The sequence below is a fragment of the Eubalaena glacialis genome, chromosome 1 (assembly GCF_028564815.1).
Source record: "Eubalaena glacialis isolate mEubGla1 chromosome 1, mEubGla1.1.hap2.+ XY, whole genome shotgun sequence".
Taxonomy (NCBI): domain Eukaryota; kingdom Metazoa; phylum Chordata; class Mammalia; order Artiodactyla; family Balaenidae; genus Eubalaena; species Eubalaena glacialis.
In genome coordinates, this window is record NC_083716.1 from 944,460 (window position 1) to 962,047 (window position 17,588).

At 63.1% G+C, this 17,588-nt stretch overlaps 1 protein-coding gene across 3 annotated transcripts in view; it reads right to left on the reverse strand.

Annotated features, from left to right (window-relative positions):
- Positions 1-373: 373 nt before the first annotated feature.
- Positions 374-17,588, reverse strand: part of PWWP2B (PWWP domain containing 2B) — a 32,294-nt gene continuing 15,079 nt past the window's right edge. For all 3 annotated transcript variants that reach the window (XM_061183002.1, XM_061183011.1, XM_061182992.1), the window contains exons 3-4: positions 8,138-8,749; positions 374-1,860 (exon numbers count right to left, since the gene is read on the reverse strand). Coding sequence is in view for 1 of the 3 variants with exons in the window: in XM_061183011.1 (XP_061038994.1) it covers positions 8,736-8,749 (14 nt within the window). In the remaining 2 variants the exon portion in view is untranslated. The remainder of the gene's footprint in view (positions 1,861-8,137; positions 8,750-17,588) is intronic.

Below are 17,588 nucleotides of genomic sequence, written 5' to 3' on the forward strand. Positions count from 1 at the left end.
AGGACTGAGCCCAGAGTGATGGCTGTTTGTAGGAAAGGTCTCTGGTTAGCGGAGCCTCACTGCGTGGAATGACCGCACAGCACATTTACAATCTTTGTGCTGCGTTGAGAAAGCAGGGCTGCGCTCCCCTTTCTGCAGAAACCAAGCCGCCATATGAGACCCTGGGCCAGAGGTGCACCCATGTCCCAGCAAACACACACGCCAGGTCCCTGAGAGTTTTATGACCCCACCCCGGAAATGCCTATGCGGACATGGACAGGCCATCCATGCAGGGGGCTCACCAGGAAAGCAGTGCTGTGGTCCATGTGCCGGTTGGAAGAAGAATTTCCAGACACGAAGTATTTTAAATGAGAGTGAGTTTATTGAGAACAAGGAGCAGAGTTAGTGAGGGCGCTGCGAATCCAGCGGGCGACTTCCTGATGGACCAGGGAGAGCCGACTTCCTGATGGACCAGGGAGAGCCGACTTCCTGATGGACCAGGGAGAGCCGGCTTCCTGATGGACCAGGGAGAGCCGGCCCCCTTTGTGGGCTAGTGGCCAACTTTTATGGCCTCAAGACAAAGAAAATTCCTTTTGGCAGGATGGCATTAGGTGATTGGTCAAGATACTACAAGGTTACTACATGGTGATTATTTTACCTAATATGGAGTGGGGGGTTGTCCGGTTTAGGTTAGGAGAGCCCATGGCAACAGTTGCTATGGGGGCTTGGTTAATTCCAGAGTTTTTGTCCTGTGTCCTTGATGTAGGGCTCCACAGCAGGTGCAACAAAAAGCCAATCAAGGGAAGGCGATGCCTGTGGGGTGGACCCAGCCTGCGCCGGTAGGTAGGGTCATCCCTACTAGGCCCAGGCACCTCCGGGGCCCCGTCGCCAAACGCCAGGCCAGGGGGGCCTGGGACTGGCTGCGGGAGGGGACCTCACTGCCTTGCCACTCTCCTCCCGAGCACCAGTGGGACGATCTGTGATGGCCGGGAGGCCCCTACTCAGCACAGGGCAGCTGCTGGTTGGGGACCGTCCGGAAGGACTGGCACATCTGCAGCAAGGCAGACAATGGGAAGGCGTCTCTGGACAGCGTGCCAGGAGCCGGGTGACGGAGGACCAGTCAGGCCTGTGCCCCTCCTCTCTGGAGCCCACCCTATGACTGCCCTCTCTGCAGCCACTCGGGTGGGGTGGAGCACGGAACCCTGGGCGTGGGGGGAGGCCGGGGAGGCAGCTGGGCCACAGGCCAGGAGCCTGCGTCTCAGACAAAACCAGGGAGCAGGGTCCCAGCAAGTCACCTGAGACAGTGAATCCCAGGAGGTAAGGACCCCATGTACCCAGGTGAGATGAAAACATGTCACCCGAGACTGCACGGAGTATTCACAGCAGCCACAAGGCAGATAACCCAAGTGTCCACCGACAGAAAAGGGGGCAAACAAAACTTGGCTCATCCGAGCCAGGGAACGCTATTCCCCACGACGGAGGGGAGCCCTGACGCAGGCGGCAGTGTGGGCGCTGCAAACACTGAGCTCTGGGGGGGGAAGCCGGGCGCCGAGTCCACGCACCACGAGACCCGCTTGTGTGAACGTCCAAGCTGGGCGACTCCCCGGGGACGAGACTCGGACGTGAGGTCTCGGGGGCTGGGCCAGGCTCAGGCAATGGCTGAAGGCAGTGACGGAAGGCTCTGGAACAGACTGTGGTGACGGCTGTACAATCTGTGAACGCCCTAAAACCCGCTGAATCGCACCCTGTGATGGGTGGTCTGATGGGATGAGAGCGGTGTCTCTGTCAATCTGGCTCTGGAATGACCAGGTGCCTCTGGCCTGGGGAGACGAGATGGACTGAAGGGCTTCCTGACCCCGGTTCCTGTCATGAGTCCTCGCCCTAAAAACACGACGGAATTCCTTAGGGCCATTCTCTCCGTGACAAATGGCCATTAGGAGCTTTGTGCTTGAACCTGCCTCCAGACTAGGGACCCAAAGGCTGGGTGACTGTCATTGCGGTTGGCCCTAACACAGCCCCTTCCCGCCTGCATGAGGAGCTCCCGTCCGCCCGCGGGGGCCTGTGCCGGGCGATCCCCCATGCTGCTCCCACCGGAAACCTGGGGGGGCAGGAGCAAGGGGGAGGAGGGGCTGATGCAGCCGGTGGGGACCAGCAAGGCTTTCTCCCCAAAGCAGGTGGCCCCCCCAACCCTCCTCCTGTGGGCGCACGGGCCCCACCCATCCAGGCCCCGTGCAGGACCAGCACCCGGGCCCCAGCAGCCCGGCCACGGCTCGGCTCCCCCTGAACCCCAGCCTGCCCTCCCCCACCCCCGTGCTGCCACACTCATCTGCAACCCCACCCCCTTCGCAGGACTCCTTCCTGGACCCCATCCTCGGGCCTCCCCCACCCCACTCACCCCTCCCCAGTGCCCGGCAGGTCGGGTCCAGGTCCATTCACCGTCCTCCCGGCTCCCTCAAGACCCCCGGCACCCACTTTTCCTCCTGCTGCCTTCCTGGCTGTTCCCTGAGGCCCAGCTCACACCCCCCCAGTCCAGGGTGCCTCCTCGTGTCCACACCCCCCAAATCCACATGGTGACGTATAATCCCCAACACGACGGTATTTGGAGAGGAGCCCTAGGGGGTAATTCAGTTTCGATGAGGTCATGAGGGTGAGACACCCACAATAGGGACAGTGTCCTCCCCAGGGGAGACCAGGCTCTCTCAGTCATCAGAAGGCGCCATCTGTGCACCAGGAGGGGCCCCTCACCAGGCACTGGATCAGCCGGCACCCTGACCTTGGACTTCTGCCTTCCACCCCGGGAGAAATAAGTGTTCGTAGTACTTCGTAACGCAGCCTGAGCTGACCAGGACTTCCCACCCCACCTCATCCTCCCCATCCCACCCCATCCCTACCCCACCCCATCCCCACCCCTATCTCCCATCCCCACCCCATCCCACCCCACCCCCATCCCCTATCCCACCCCACCCCCATCCCCTATCCCCATCGCTCATCCCCACCGCCATCCCCACCCCCATCCCCACCTGCACCCCCAGGAGGGGCGGGTCCACTTGCTCAGGCCTCAGCCTCAGCTTCCTGAAGAATGAGGATTCTGACCCCCACCCCAGCTTTGGGCTCCCCGGGCCGCACCCCCAGGCTTGGGGCCCCTGGGCCCCTGCCCTCAGCCACACCAGCAAGGAAGGCACACCCCCTTGCTCTACCTCCCTCTATGCCCAGCCAGTCCGTAAAAGTACAGGGTCAAGGGCACTGGCCGCCCAGCCCGAGGCCTCTGATCTCCGAGGTGAAAGGCAACCCTGGCGTCAGGCGGAGCTAAAAATAACTCAGCCAGCACTGCCAGGGTGCTCCGAGGGCGGGGCAGGAAGGGAGGCCCTGGTAACCATGTAACTGACGGGACGCAGGCCCAGCAAGGCCGCACCGGAGCATCCGCTGACGTGCCTCCAGCCCGAGAAGGTGGGCGAGGGGCTGTGGGCAGCCCACCCCAGCCCCGGCCCCTGCCTCCCACTGGGTGCTGATCGGCTCCAGTCCGGAAGCTCCCTTGGGGTTCTGGGGGTGCGGGAAGAGCACAAGCCACTTAGCTTTTCCCCGGCAGGCGACGGCCACTCTCAGGCCGGGACGGGGCCCCCACCGGCCAGCAGGGCGGCCACGTCCCACCTGGTTTCCGCCTCCTCACCTTCTCCACCTGCATCCCTTACCTCGGACTGACAATGGCCAGGGCAGAGGCCGGCTCCCTCCTCTGCGGGAGGCTCTGGGTGCCGGCGGCCCCAGCCCCAGACCACTGACAGCTCCTGCGCAGCGTCCAGGAGCGTGGAGATGCCCGCTGGACACGCCCCAGGCCCAAGGCAGGAAGGGGGCGGGTGGGAGCCCCAGGACTGGGGGAGACTGGGCAGGGGAGTCAGGCAGAGCTTCCTGGGTGGCTTGAGGCCAGGAATGCAGGGAAGGATCTGGTAATGCCCAGAAGAGTCACGCAGGGAGAAATACACAGAAGACCCACGGGGGTGGGAGACTGCAGGGGATTTTTCTTTTTTCTGTTTTTCTGTATTTTACTAATGTTCTACCCCCAACAGGGATTATTTTATAATCAGAGAAAAAAAACTTGGAGAAAAGGGAAGGTACCAACCGGGTTCCTGGTACAGCAGGGGGGCCACACCACCGGTGGCAGGGCCTTTAAACCCTGCAGACAGGGCTCGGGGACCAGCTGGGATGCCCCAGCCCCAGTGTCCCCAGCTGTGAGATGTGGGCACCGTGGCGACTTGCAGGCCCACGGTGAGGGCCCCGTAAATGTTTGCTCTGCCCCTCACTGCCCCCCCACCAACAAGAGAAGCCTAGCAGGTGGCATGTGGGGTTCCCATACTGTGTGCTTTATGGGGAGTGGAGACCAGAGGCGCAGTGGGGAGGGGGGACCGGGGACTGAGGGGCTGCAGAAGCTGGTCATCCTGGGGCCAAGAGCCCCACCCATGACCCCTGCTGCACAGCACCTGGCCCCCACCTGGAAGCCCAGGCCTCCCTGGGGTCCAGGTCCATGTCTAGAATCACACTGCCTGGTACAGGCAGGTCGCAGACCCCATGGAGTTCCGAGAGCTGAAGAAGACGTTGACCTCCCTGGTGGGCGGCAGGGTGAGCAGGGGCTGCCCCCCCAGAGGACAAGTCCCGAACCCCTTCAACACCACCCTGGCCTGGCAATGCGGTCTCGGGGCCTTGGTGCCCCCATCTGAACAACGGGATAGCGGTGGTCCTCCCAGCCCCAGGCTTCCATGGAAACTAAAAGAGTGGTGCTGGTGTGGGAGACCAGAGGGGACCTGCCAGGCTTCATGCCCTCTGGCCAGCTGCTCAGCAGCTCCTCCATCTGGGGGCTTCCCTTCTATCCCAGGGGAAGCCCCTCCAGCCCCTAGACCCACCTCCACCACCTCCTTGGGCCGCCACCCAATCGGAGCCCCTCCACCCGATGGCTCCTTCTAGATGGACACCGCAAGTCCAAAAGTAAGCCGTCACCCCAGGGTGTCGGGGGGAGCCAGGCCACCATGGGCCGTGTCCTGTGTCCCTCTACCTTCCTTCTCCTTGATGTGGGTTCAGCCTGGAAGTGGCCACGCTAAGGAGACCCCGGACTCCAGACCTAGGACCCCACGTGGGCCCTATCCCCGCAGTGCGTGTCTCCTTGGCTGCTCTGGCTTCTGAAGACCGTGGATCGGGGATCGGGGGCTCGGGCCTCCGGGACGGAGCGGACTGGCCGAAATGGGCCACCTGGCTGGAGGACCTCGAACGGGCAGTGAGAGGGAGGAAGATGCTCTCCCCACGCACCAGCCACGCCAGCCCCTGCCCCCCACCGCAGCTGGGAGGGGGTGCGAGACCCCATCCCCTGGAGGAACGGGGCTGGGCTGGGCGGGGGGAGGGTGACAGAAAGCCAGTCACGTGCCCTGCACACTTGTCGCCTTCCAGCCTGCTGTCCTCCACCGGCCAGCCTGCTCCACAGCAAAGGTGAGGACAGCTGGCCAAGGGGCGGGGGGCGGGTGGCCAGCCCCATGGGGAGCAGGGTCGTGTGACCGGGTGGGCGAGCGCTTGCTGGGTGCCTGCAGGGACCTGTGGGGCTGGAGGCTGGAAGGCCACGGGGGGCGGGGCGAGGGCTCCCCACGGGGCCCACCCTGGTCCGTTGGAAGGCTAAGGGGTCAGAACCCTCCCCACAGGGACACGAGGGAGGCCCGGCCGGCTCTGTTCTCGGAGCAGACGAGCTTCCGTAGGGAGACCCGTGGGAAGCTGGGACCCAGAGTCAGGAGGGCCCCGGACGGCTCCCTTGGCTCCGCTGACAGCCCGGCCTCCCTGCCCTTCCCCTCCTGAGCACACCGGCCCCTCCTGCCTGGGACGTGCTTGTGGGGTCCCTCTGTTGAGAGGACCCCTCCCCAGCCCCTTCCAGAATGGCAGGGGCCTTCCTGCTCCACTGAGCTTTTCCCACCCCGCCCCCCCCCAAGGTGCCCACTCCCCTGGAGGCCCACTCCCTTCCTACAGCCACTGTGGCCAGCCTCTGGGGGGGCGGCCAGTGGGGGGAAGGAGCTGAGGGTCAGACATCACCGTGGCATCCCAGATATCACCAGGGGCCAGCCATCAACCCAGGTCTGGGGGGCCAGCTCTTGGTGAGGGTCCTACTTCCTGGGTCCTGAGAAGAATGATGGTCACACAGAAGGGCATGGTGAGATGCAATGAAATCAAACTGGCAAGAAAACATGATCAATTTGCTGCTTAAAGAAACAGTCACAAAGACTGAAGAAAAAAAAAGGCTGCCTTCCCTTTCAATTAGAACTGCTGTCTGTCCCAGGGGACAGTGCACCCCAGCTGGCGGGGGCGTATAAAGACCTGGGACAGGACCGCCTGGCAGTGCGTTCTCAGGGCCTTGGTGCCCCCATCTGAACAACGGGATAGCGGTGGTCCTCCCAGCCCCAGGCTTCCATGGAAACTAAAAGAGTGGTGCTGGTGTGGGAGACCAGAGGGGACCTGCCAGGCTTCATGCCCTCTGGCCAGCTGCTCAGCAGCTCCTCCATCTGGGGGCTTCCCTTCTATCCCAGGGGAAGCCCCTCCAGCCCAGGACTTGGCTCCCCTTTAGCCCCTCCGGCCTAGCCGCCCTCCTGAAGGCTTCAGTGGGGGCAGCCCCATCCTGGGTGCCCTGGGTGTCTGAGCAGTGGGTGGCTGGAGGGGAGCCTTGGGGCCATGGCATGGAGAGGCCCCCAGCCCAGGGCAGGAGAGTGCCCTGAGCAGGACCAGGTGGCATCAGGTCATCAGGAGCAGGGTGGTCAAGGGACCGGGGAGCCCGCAGGCCTGAGGGTCATATCAGGGCCGGGCACAGCTGGACCATAGAGGGCGCTGGCCTGGGACGGTCCAGGGACGACTCCAGGGCAAGGGACTGCCTGTGTCTCCTGTAGAGGCGGTCCCCCGTCTGTCTGTGGAGCTCCAAAGCCCCATGTGCTGGTGGCCATCCTCGCACTTGACCTTGGGGCTGGTCCTGCTGCGCTGGCCTGCAGGGAGGGGCTGGGAGAGCCGGGCTGGGAGAGCCAGGCTGGTAGTCAGGAGTGAACGTGCCCAGGCCAGGCTGCCATCTCGGGGGACCGGGGTCCCGATCACTCGGAGACATGCGTTTCTCCACGGAGCAGTGCCTAGCTTACAGAGAACGCCCTGTCTCTCTCTGCGTGGTCGGCACTTCCTCCCCAAGTCCAGGCCTCATCCCAGGGCAGCCGCATCTCCCTCAAGGTGAGCATGGCAGCCCCTGGCCACCAAGGGAGCCGTCTAGGACCAAGGCCGCAGAGCGGGGCTTGAGGTGGGGAACAGCTCTGGGCAACCACGGGCGCAGAGGGTCTGGACGGCCCCTCTGGCCTGCACACGGAGGCCAGGCTGCCCTGCCCCAAGTCGGGGCCTTGGCTCTGCTGGACCCTCAGGGCAGGGGCAGGAAGGGGGCTCCCTGGGTAGGGGAGGGCAGGAGAAGGATAGCACCCCCTCTCTGCCCTCCTGGACTCATGCAAGGTTGCCCCTCCCTCTTCTGGGGGGGGGGTCTCAGGGTGGGAGGGCCTGGACCAGAAGAGCTCCTCCTAGGGGGTTTATTCTGGTAAGATTCTGTTTGAGAAAAGGGCTCTGATGCTCCAAATGTTTGAAAACCACCGTCTTCCCGCTACCCGCACCCAAGAGTCAGGCCCAGAACCCCAGGCCCCACGGGGAGGGGAGTCCCACCCCTCTTCCATCCCAGAGAGGACCTCCGGCCTGGCCAGGAGCAGGTCCTGCTGGGTGCGGGGACACCACGAATGTTCTAGTAAAGCCAGGAACAGGCAGAGGCACCACCGTCCCCTCTGGGATGTCCCTTGGCTCTGAAGGCGCCGACCAGGAAACCAGGGGGTCGAGGTTTCACAGGGAGAAACGAGACCACCACTCTCCACGACGTCCCGCCGGGGAAGCCGTGCCAGCTAGAAAGCCCCGAGGGGGGCCGGACGAGAGGCGGCGGCAGCCAGAACGACCCGGCCCACGGGCAAGGAGGACCGCAAGCGACCCGCCCCCAAAGCCGCACTGTCCACGTGACAAGCGCTGCCCCAGGGTCCCCCAGCACCGCAGATGCGCCCGAGCCAGGGTGACTTCCTCACACACCTCTCTGTTCTCTTACATTTAAACCAAGAGCAGAACTCATTTTCTTTACCTTTCTTTTTGCTTTTTGGTCTTCAGAGTGACACAAAGGGGTACGGAATGCCCTCTTACAAAGAACAGGCGAGGTTTTTATCCTTCTCACGTTGAAGTCTGACTGCATCACCCCCACACGGGACGGGGGGGACAGGGCAGCCCTGGGGCTGGTGCGGGGAGCCCAGCGAGACCCACGCTCTGGACGAACACGGAGGGGGACGGGGATGGGGAGGCGGCCGGTTGTCAAGCGCACAGAGACCCCGTGCGCCCGGGGCTGGGTTGTTCCGAAGCCAGCAGGGAGGTGACGCGGCCCTGCTCCCCTGGGCGCCCTGACCCCGGAGGCCACCCTTGCTGCTGGGCTCTGGCTCTTCACAAACCAGAAAAGCTAAAGTCTGCGTCGGGGGAATAAATACATTTGGCCAAGAGGAGTCGCAGTGCTCCGGGGGTCTGTCCTCGTGGCCAGACGCACCTGCTGCCCCCGGAGGCCTCGAACCAGGCTGACCCCGCGGGCCGGGTCTCTGCGCGTAGCCGGCCAGAAGGCTTGCAGGGTCCTGGGACGGAGCGGGGGTGCGGAGGACACCCCTGAAGTCAGGAGCTGCAGGGGAATAGCCATGCCCTCATTGTCTGTGACCTGGGGGGAAGCAGAAAGGGACACAGGTTACCTCAGGGTCCAGTGCCGGGGGGCAGGCCTCTCGGAGTCCAAGCACCAGGCCAGGGCGCCCACCCAGCTCTTCTGAGCCTCTCCCTCAGGCTCTGTGATCCCTCAGCTTCACCCAGCCCTCACCATCTCGGGAGTCCCGCCTCCTTTGGTGCCCCTTCCCCGTCTCCTGGGGCAGGTGTCTGACCCCTGCATGCCCCCGTGCCCACCCTACCTACCAGGGGCCCTGAACTGCCCGGGGAAGATGCAGGATCCTCAGTGGCCCAGGGACCCAGACCACAGGCTTGTCCTGCAGCCCCTCAGCCTTGGGCCAGACACACAGGGGCTGAAGGCAGGCCAGCTGTTCTGGGTCCCGCCAGCCGTGAGTGACTGGGGGTTTGGGGGGGCTGATGGCTGTGCACATGCCCCAGGCTCAAGGCTCAGAAGGCCCCAGTGTGAGGGGTGATTGACACCCCTGGAGCCCCGCCCCCAGCCGGGAGCCCTGCCCCCCCACCAGATGCACCCTCCTGGCTTAAAAAGACCCCCTTGGGGTCAGGGGTGGGCAGGGGTGGGGCAGAGGGCAGACCCTGGACAAGAAAATCCTCTCCCAGGTTGGTGGGGAGCCCAGGCTTCAGCCCTGCTTCCTGACTTGTCCCCACCTCCCATCTGACCACCAGGTGGTCATCCTCGAGCAGGGACAGCGGACCTCTCAGCCCAGCGTCTCAGGGCCAACCCCTCCCTAAAGAAGGCAGTGGGCTCTCAAGGAGGGGAGCCTCCCCAAGTCCCGCAAACCAGGGGGAAAGTGTTCCCCACACTGCAGCTCTGCCATCACAGGAGGCTCTGGGAAGGAGGGAGCCTGGAAGGAGGGGGAGGGAGAGGCCAGGTGCCTAGAGTCCAGCGAGGACAGGCGGAGCGCACGGGGGCTGCCGGCCACAAAGCCGGCTGCTCCCCCCCCCACAGGGGACGTGTACCCGAACCCATGAGGCGCTCCTACACAGGAGGAGGGAGAGATGCCGGCCGGGGCCTGGCCCAGCCCCGAGAGCGGGCGTCTGCCTCTGTAGTCTTGGAAGCCTTGAGCGGCTGTGACAAGACCCTGAATGCCGAGACTGCCACGCCAGCCACGTGGAGGGCCCGGGTGTGCGTGCTGCATGTGCGAGGGGAGGTGCCGGCCACCCCGGCCGAGGCCTTGGGCAGGCGAGGAGTCCCGCGGACACTCCAGCCCGGCCGACGCCACTGGCCGGGAGCGCACACAATCATGAGAAATAACCAAGAAATAACCAAGACAACCAAGAGTTGTCTGAAGTCACTGTGTTTTGGGGAAGTTTGTTCACAGAGTGATCATAAACTGAGACAAATACCCTACGTGTCTGAAGGCACTGAGAGGTTTCGATTTCTCTCAGAGACCTAGGAACCAATAACTGATTACATATAAACGACCCCAAATGAGGCAAATTCAACTCTGCAGAGAACAGATCTGAAGAAAAACAAAATATATTCATAATTATCTACATGGATAAGCTACAAATTTTTTTTTTTAAGATTTCTTTTTTGATGTCGACCATTTTTAAAGTCTTTACTGAATTTGTTACAATAGTGCTTCTTTTTTTTTATGTTTTGGTTTTTTTTTTCTGGCCACGTGGCACGTGGGATCTTAGCTCCCCGACCACGGATCGAACCTGCATTGGAAGGCGAAGTCTTAACCACTGGACCACCAGGGAAGCCCCTAAGCTGCAATTTTTAATATCAACACTGAATCTTGATTTAGCCAGAAATCATGTTTGTGTGTTTGTGTGGCAGGAAAAGGGGGTGTTATGAGGTTGCAAAATCTTCCTTTTCCACAGGAAAAAAAGTCCATAAAGAAGGCTTCAGCTGAGAAATCATGAAAGAAGAAACAGCAAGATAAGTGTAGGAATGTGCAGAGAAATCCTTTCATTACACATTTCATGTTACTAGTGGGCTTTCAAACCATGAGCGTATGTAACATTGCTACAAATAAAAATTCAATGGAAAGATATCGTGTTCAGGAACATCTTACTATAATGTGAAATAGGAACCAAAGCCTTTTTCCACTTATTTTTAAAATATAGAATCCAGGAGATGCATCTGCGCAGAGAAATGCAAACGCCTTCCACCATCCCCGAGGCTGCCTATGGGCCCTGAGCCCTGTGTCAGCGGAGGGGCTGGCGAAGCCTCAGGGCAGACAAGCCTCTCTTGTCACCACCGCTGCGCAGGTCTGAAAGCAGTGACCCTGTGGCCTAGCGGCCCGGCCGGCAGGTGGGGAAGGGGAGCCGCCGTCCTGCTCCTTATCCAAAGCGCCCAGGATTCCAACGACCAGGAAAGAAACACCAGCGGTGACCACAGCAAACTGGACCGCACACTCGCCCCAGCCGCAGCCGGTCGTCGGGCTCCAACGTGTCATCGCCCTCCCCCAAGGCTCCAAGGAAAGCTCCCGGCCAGGAGCCCGACTTGGGGTGTGCCGGAGGGACCCCTCTCTGGCCATCCCCCCTGCCCCATGCTTCCCGATCGCCTCGGAGCTCAGTCACAGCCCCCAGGCTGGTCCAAAGAAGCAGCTCAGCATCGGATGGAGAGGGCTGGAGGCTCCAGAGCCATCTCCAGAGGGATGCAAGGCATGTGGCCCGGGCAGGACCCTGAGCAAACACAGGAAAGACCTCTAAGTCCTGAGTGTAGCGCTAAGGCCCCGCTAAGGAGACTCGTCCACCCAGGGCGGCGGGCTCCCAGTCTCGGGGCACCCCTGAGAGCGGGAGCCTCTGGGCATGACGTCCACTAAGCCACACCCGGACCCGGGGCCCAGAGCCCTAAGCCAGGGCCCAGAACCCTCCCCAACCTGGGGCCTAGAACCCTCCCTAACCCAGGACCAGATCCCGGACCCGGGGCCCAGTACCCGCAGCCGGGTCTGTCTTGCCCATCAGTGCCTGAGACAGGCTGTCCCCTCCGGGAGCACCCTGGGCTGGGCAGACGGTCGGCTCCAGGAAAGGCTCTGCAGTGTCTGCCAGCAGCAGGTTTCTGGGGACACTGCCCTTGGCAAAGAAAAAGACGGAAACCATAAAACAAAATCCTGGACCTTGCTCTTGAATTCCCAACCGCCTCCTGCCCAAACTGTCTGAGCCGCCAAATACCCTCTCCAAATGCCAGTCCTGGGGACAGGCCCTCCCTGACGCTGGTGGTCTCCCCTCTGCAGGTGCCCCAGGACAGAGCGGACACCAGGCAGCGTCCTCACCGCCTGTGGTGGCTGCCGGGCCCTCCCACCCCCGAGTCCCCAGCGACCAGAGGCCCCAGGAGAGGCAAGGAGGGGCGGTGGGGGGCACGGAGAGGACGCGGACGCGCGACAGCAGCGATGACCAAAGCCCTGGTGGTCAGGCAGGAGAAGCCCTGATGCAGAGGCCCCAGGGGGATGGGTCCCGGCCTGGGGCAGCCAGCGGGCCGGCTCTCGGAAGCCCTCAGGCTGGCCCGGGCCTCTGTGAGGACAGCAGGGGTTCTCATAACTCTGGGGACAAACCCGGACTTTCCCTGTACTTTCTTCTTGACTGATCAGCCAGGGAAATGCCCCTGAGACTAAGACAGGCCCTCTGCCTGGGACACACCGGTCCCTCTTTAATAATGGGACGTTCCCTCTGGGCGGGTGCGACAGCCTGAGCTGCCCACCGAGAGCTCCCCGGCCCTGCTGTCCCCCACCCCACTTAGAAACTGCAGGAAGGGCACAAGATCATGGCAAGAGGCTGCTGGTGGTCCTCTAGAGAGAAGCGCATTTTTCTTCCCAGGAGGAAGACACCCACTGGCTAGGAACCAGCTCCACTGCCCAGCAAGGCTTCCTCACCCCTTTCCCCCCAGTTCCTCCCTCCCCAAGAATCGCCCCAGTGCCGCTCAGCCCAGTCCTGGCCCGGAGGCCCCTCCTGCCCTCACATCCCTGGAGGTGGCGCTCCCTCTAGCCTGGGTCCTGGAAGGTCCCACCCCCGACGCCCCAGCGTCCCCCGCCTCCCGTGGCCAGCACCCCAGGGATCAGGTCCGCCCCAGCCCTGACCGGAAGGGGCAGGCCATGCGGTCCCACAGCTGCCCGGGGGCCCAGGTGTCTGAGGGGGGAGCCACGATGCCGGAGCCCCCTCGAACTGGGAGGCGAACGCCACCTGCACTGAACATGGCTCCCCCGGCAGCCCCCACCGCCTCCTGCCTGCCGGAAGCAGGTTAACCGGGAAGCTTCCAGGCACCAGGGCACCCAGCGGGAGGGCGCCTCCAGCACGGGGCCACGCCGATGCACCTCGTGAGCAACACCTGAGCCGGGTCTCCCCACGAGGGTGCCGTGGCGCAGAGGCCACACCACCCTGGGTTCCCAGCAGTACATCCCAACCTGGCGTCTCCAGCCCGGAAAGCGGCCCCCAGCCCATTCCCCACACAGGGCGGTCAGACACCCCAGGCTCAGCTCCCTCACGGGGCTAAGCTGCCTGCAAACCGGGCGCCTGTTGAGAAGATGGGGGGATGCGGGGCTCCCCTCCCTCCACGACAGGGCCTGGGCTGCGGGATGATCACCAGGCCGCTGAGCTCAACACAAGACCAGAACGGACAAGGCCTGTTCCCCAAACCACAGCTTTCCGAAATGCGGTGACGTCAGTGTCTCACGTGCAAAGAAAGCAGCCACCGTTGGAAGTGAGAACCACGGAGCCTCACGAAGAAGGAAGCAAAGGAAGGCGGCTGTGGCCTGGCATCGCTGATGCCACCTGGGAAGGTGGCCCACGGCAGCCCTGCGGGCGCACGACCTTCCACGGGCCACGCACACAGGGCCATCCAGCGCGGCTCAGGAAAAGCCACTCCCTCAACCCAGCGGAGACCAGCAAGGCGCTGGCCATGGCCCCCGAGCACCCACCTCCCCAGTCACCCGCTTGGTCCCGTGGTCCCTTCAGCCACACCCAGACTGCATCAGGTCTGGTGAGAGCCTGGCCCAGACACAGGGAGGGGAAGGGGACAGTTCCCAGGAGCGCCAGCTCCTCCGGGATGGAGTGCTGGGAAGCTGTTGTTGACGTCATTTCCCCAGGATACGCAGAGGGTTGACACGTGGCCCACCTCCTGGTCCAGAGGCCCAGGCAGCCCCTTCTCTCAGCCAGCGCTGCCCCCTCCATCCAGATCTGCTGTGTAGACCGGGTGTGGACACCTCCAGCTCAGGGTTCTTAACCCAGAGACACGATGGGGCAGATGCCAACCCACCCAGAGCCAGACCATCCTCCCAGGCCCCTCCTCCACAGCTGCGGAGCAGCTCCCCTCGCCCGAGGTGCTGAGGGCGCTGGGGGGGCACGCGTCAGGCATCCGGCTCTGCCTCTCCAGGGCCAGGGGCTGCCGGATGCACAGGGGAGAACCTGGCCTGGGAGCAAACCTGGCTGTGCCTCCCTGGGGACCGGTCTCCCCACCTGTGGGACAGGGCGCCACGGGCCCCCTCCTGGCGGTGCAGCCCAGCGTGCAGAGTGCCATGAACCTGGCGCAGGGCAGGGCGGGGGAGGGCCGCGCCCAGGCCCCCAGCAGGCCGGGCCCCCGTGTGCATTACCGTGTGCCAGGCAGCACGTGGGTCTGGGTGTGCAGGAACTTACTTCCTCGAAGGGGAGACCCCAAACAGAACAGCAAAGAACGAAGGAGTGGGTTGTGAAGGAGCCGTGACAAACAAAGATGCGGGGATGGAGAATCCCAAGCTCTGGGGGTTCCTTGGGGTCACGGCCGTACGTGGGGTGCCCAGGAGAGAGTCCCTGAGGAGGTGGCCACCGGGCACAGAGTGGGCGGGCACTGCAGCTCTGCCACATGGAGCTGAGAGCTGGGGAGGGGCGCCCTGCGTGTCTGCTTCCGTTGCAAACACAAGGACAAGCGAACACGGCAGAAAGGAGGCCCGCAGGAGGAGGTCAGCACGGAGGGGCCGGGACGATGCTCAGGCTCTCTTGGGACCCTTGGAAATGTGCACGGAATCAAAATGTAAAGGAATCTCTACAGATGGAACGAAAAAAGGAACTCAGTGACCCTAACGGTGCCTGTGGTCATGACAACCACGGAGGGGGCGCTGTCTTGATAACTCTGAAACAGGAATTTGACGTGTCCCCCGAAGGGCCAGAGCCCAGGGACAAAAGGCCTGCAAACAAAGCTTGGTGTAGGCCCACGGGCAAGCTGGCGGCATCACTGTCTGAAACGATTACATACGTGATGTAGTCTACATATATTAAATATTTGACATATATTAACTTTTGCACGTAAAATTATTGTGCTAATATCGCTAAGAACCAAGATCTTCAGTATAAGGGGATAAAGATGCAAATACGAAAGTTGAAGAAGTCAAAAATCTGAATTAGAAAAATCAGTGTGAAGTCATGATTTCTTTTCTCCTGAAAGAAATTCCAAGGTCTGTTAACTGCAAAGCCTAAGAAACCACCTGGAAACAGTGTGACCCCAGCAGCCGGCACCCCTCGCGCCCAGGCAGGATGGCGGCTAGATACCAGTCCCCTTGAGAGGACCCGGGACTCCTCGGGAAACGGCTGACCCTGGGTCTGGGCCAGAAATGCCCACGGTGACCCAGAATCCCGAGTCCTGGCAGAAAGCAAGGCCGCTGCCAGAGACCGCTGTGGTCGTCAGGCGGACTCATGAGCCGATGAGCCCATGGCCAGCAATGGGACGATCTGGGCATCAAAGAGGACATTCGCCGGGACTGAGAGGAGTCCACCATGTTTACGACAGACACGCTGGTCACTCCGGAAGGTGCTGGGAACCGACTCAGACGCTCGTCCGTCTGTTCTGTAAGACCGCATCTAAAGGTGACCAAAGTGTTACTGCAGGATGGCTAAGGAGCTGATCAGGTCACTAGGACAGAAGGGCCTCCCGACGGGCAGCTGAGGGACCACCGTCCCGTGGAGGGGTCGCACCCCAATCCCATGGCGCAGGAGCGCAGAGCTCGGGCCCCTCCCCGTGTGCTCTGGGACCTCCGACCTCGGGGTAGGTGCTCCGTCCAGCGGGGAAGAAGCAGGACAGGAACAGGGCCGAGTATTTGGAGCTGGCGGTGGGGACCCCTGGCAAAGAGTGGTTAAGGCATCTCACCAGTCGGGGGGGCAGCACTGGGCCCGGCAGGCCCAGCCCAGGGGGCCCGCAGCCCCTCCCCCAGGCTGGGAGAAGTCCCGCCCCCGCTAGGGACGCCAGCAGAGCGACTGCACACACCGGGCGTGTGTCCCCGCGCACCCACCTGGGGAGGCCGCGGGGAGGGGGCGGGACCTGAGCCCCTGCAGCAGCCTCGGAATTACAGGCCTTAGTTTCCTCTGGAACAAAATAATTACAACCTTCACAGAGGACCTGAGCTCCCTGAAAGCAACGCGGAAGTCAGCTGAGAAGCAGAAGTACATCTTTATTTAGCACTGGAAGAGAGAAAAGCCCGTTTGGGGCACTCGCCTCGAGGATACCGTTCTAGAAGAGGCACAAGAGGGAAGTGGCCCCTGGAGACAGGATCTGGACGCCTCCGCTTGGGGACCGGACGCCGAGTCAGCACTCCTGGGCGGGGCGGGGTGGGGCGGGCGGCCGCCAGCAGCCGGGCGGCACGGGTCCCGGCTGGCTTCCCGCGGATGTCTCTATTTCCCGGGAGAGTCACCTTGTGAAGCCGAAAGCGGCCCTGGTGCCGCCGCCGGCCCGTGTGCACGGCCTCCCCGCACGTGCTGTGCACGGACCCACACGGGCCCGCTGAGTGGGCGGAGGGCGCAGTGGGCGAGTGGGGCCCCAGCCCTGGAACCCGGGACGTCACCTTCCGTGGGACAGGTGCGGCCAGTGTGATGGAATGAGGGCTTTGAGACGAGCAGATCAGGCTGGGCCAAGCAGGTGGCCCATGAACGCCTCACAGGGTCCTCACGGAGGAAGGCGGGGGGACGCATCACAGCAGAGGGGTCCCCGCCACCACGCAGGCAGAGGCTGGGTGACGCGGCCACGGGCCCGGGAGCGCCCGAGCCCCCAGGAGCTGGAAGAGGCAGGAAGGACCCTCCCCTGGAGCCTCGGAGGGAGCACAGCCCTGCTGGCACCTTGACTTCGGGCTTCTGGCCTCCAGAACCGTAGGAAGAGATTTCTGTTGTTTCCAACTGCCCAGCGTGAGGTCATTTGTACCAGCGCCACAGGAAGCTCATAGGGGACGAGGCTCACCCCAAGGGTGCCCTCCACTCAGGGAAACCAAAAAACCCAGTGCTCGGAGCTGCCCGCGAAGTGAGCCCCGAAAGTTCCCTGCTGGCCAGCAGCCCAGCCACTCAGGCAGGAAGGGAAGGGGCCAGGGCCCCTGCGGTTCCACGGGAGGTTGGGCCCCAGCCCTGGACCCTCCCAGCTCACACGGGGCCTGTTAATTTCCCACTGGGCTGAGAGGCTGGGACATTGGGTGGCATTCTGAGCTGTCACGGCTCCCAGGACACCGGGGCACCCATCCCCGCACCTCCCAGGCCCTCGGGGGGCGCTCCCAGTGACCGTGCACCCGGTAACGGACGGCTCCATCACTGCCTGCCCTCACCTGGGTGGTGCCCACGGGCTGGGAGAGGCCCCAGCCCATCCGTGCTCACCCACGGCCTCGTCCTCACCCACGGCCTCGTCCTCACCCACGTCATCCCACGAATCCATCACTCGGCCCCAAGGCTCCTCTGAGGCTGGACCCCGAGACTCCTCCCAGCCGAGACCCAGGCGTTCAGATGCCGGCAACCAGAGTACCTCCTCCACGGCCGGCGAGGGGCATGGCAGTCCCCGAGTTCTGGGAGAGCCCAGCAGTCCAGCCCATCCCCTGGACCTCTGCCCCCTGCTCCCCGTGGCCCTCTGATGCCCCATCCTGGTTTGAGCCTCC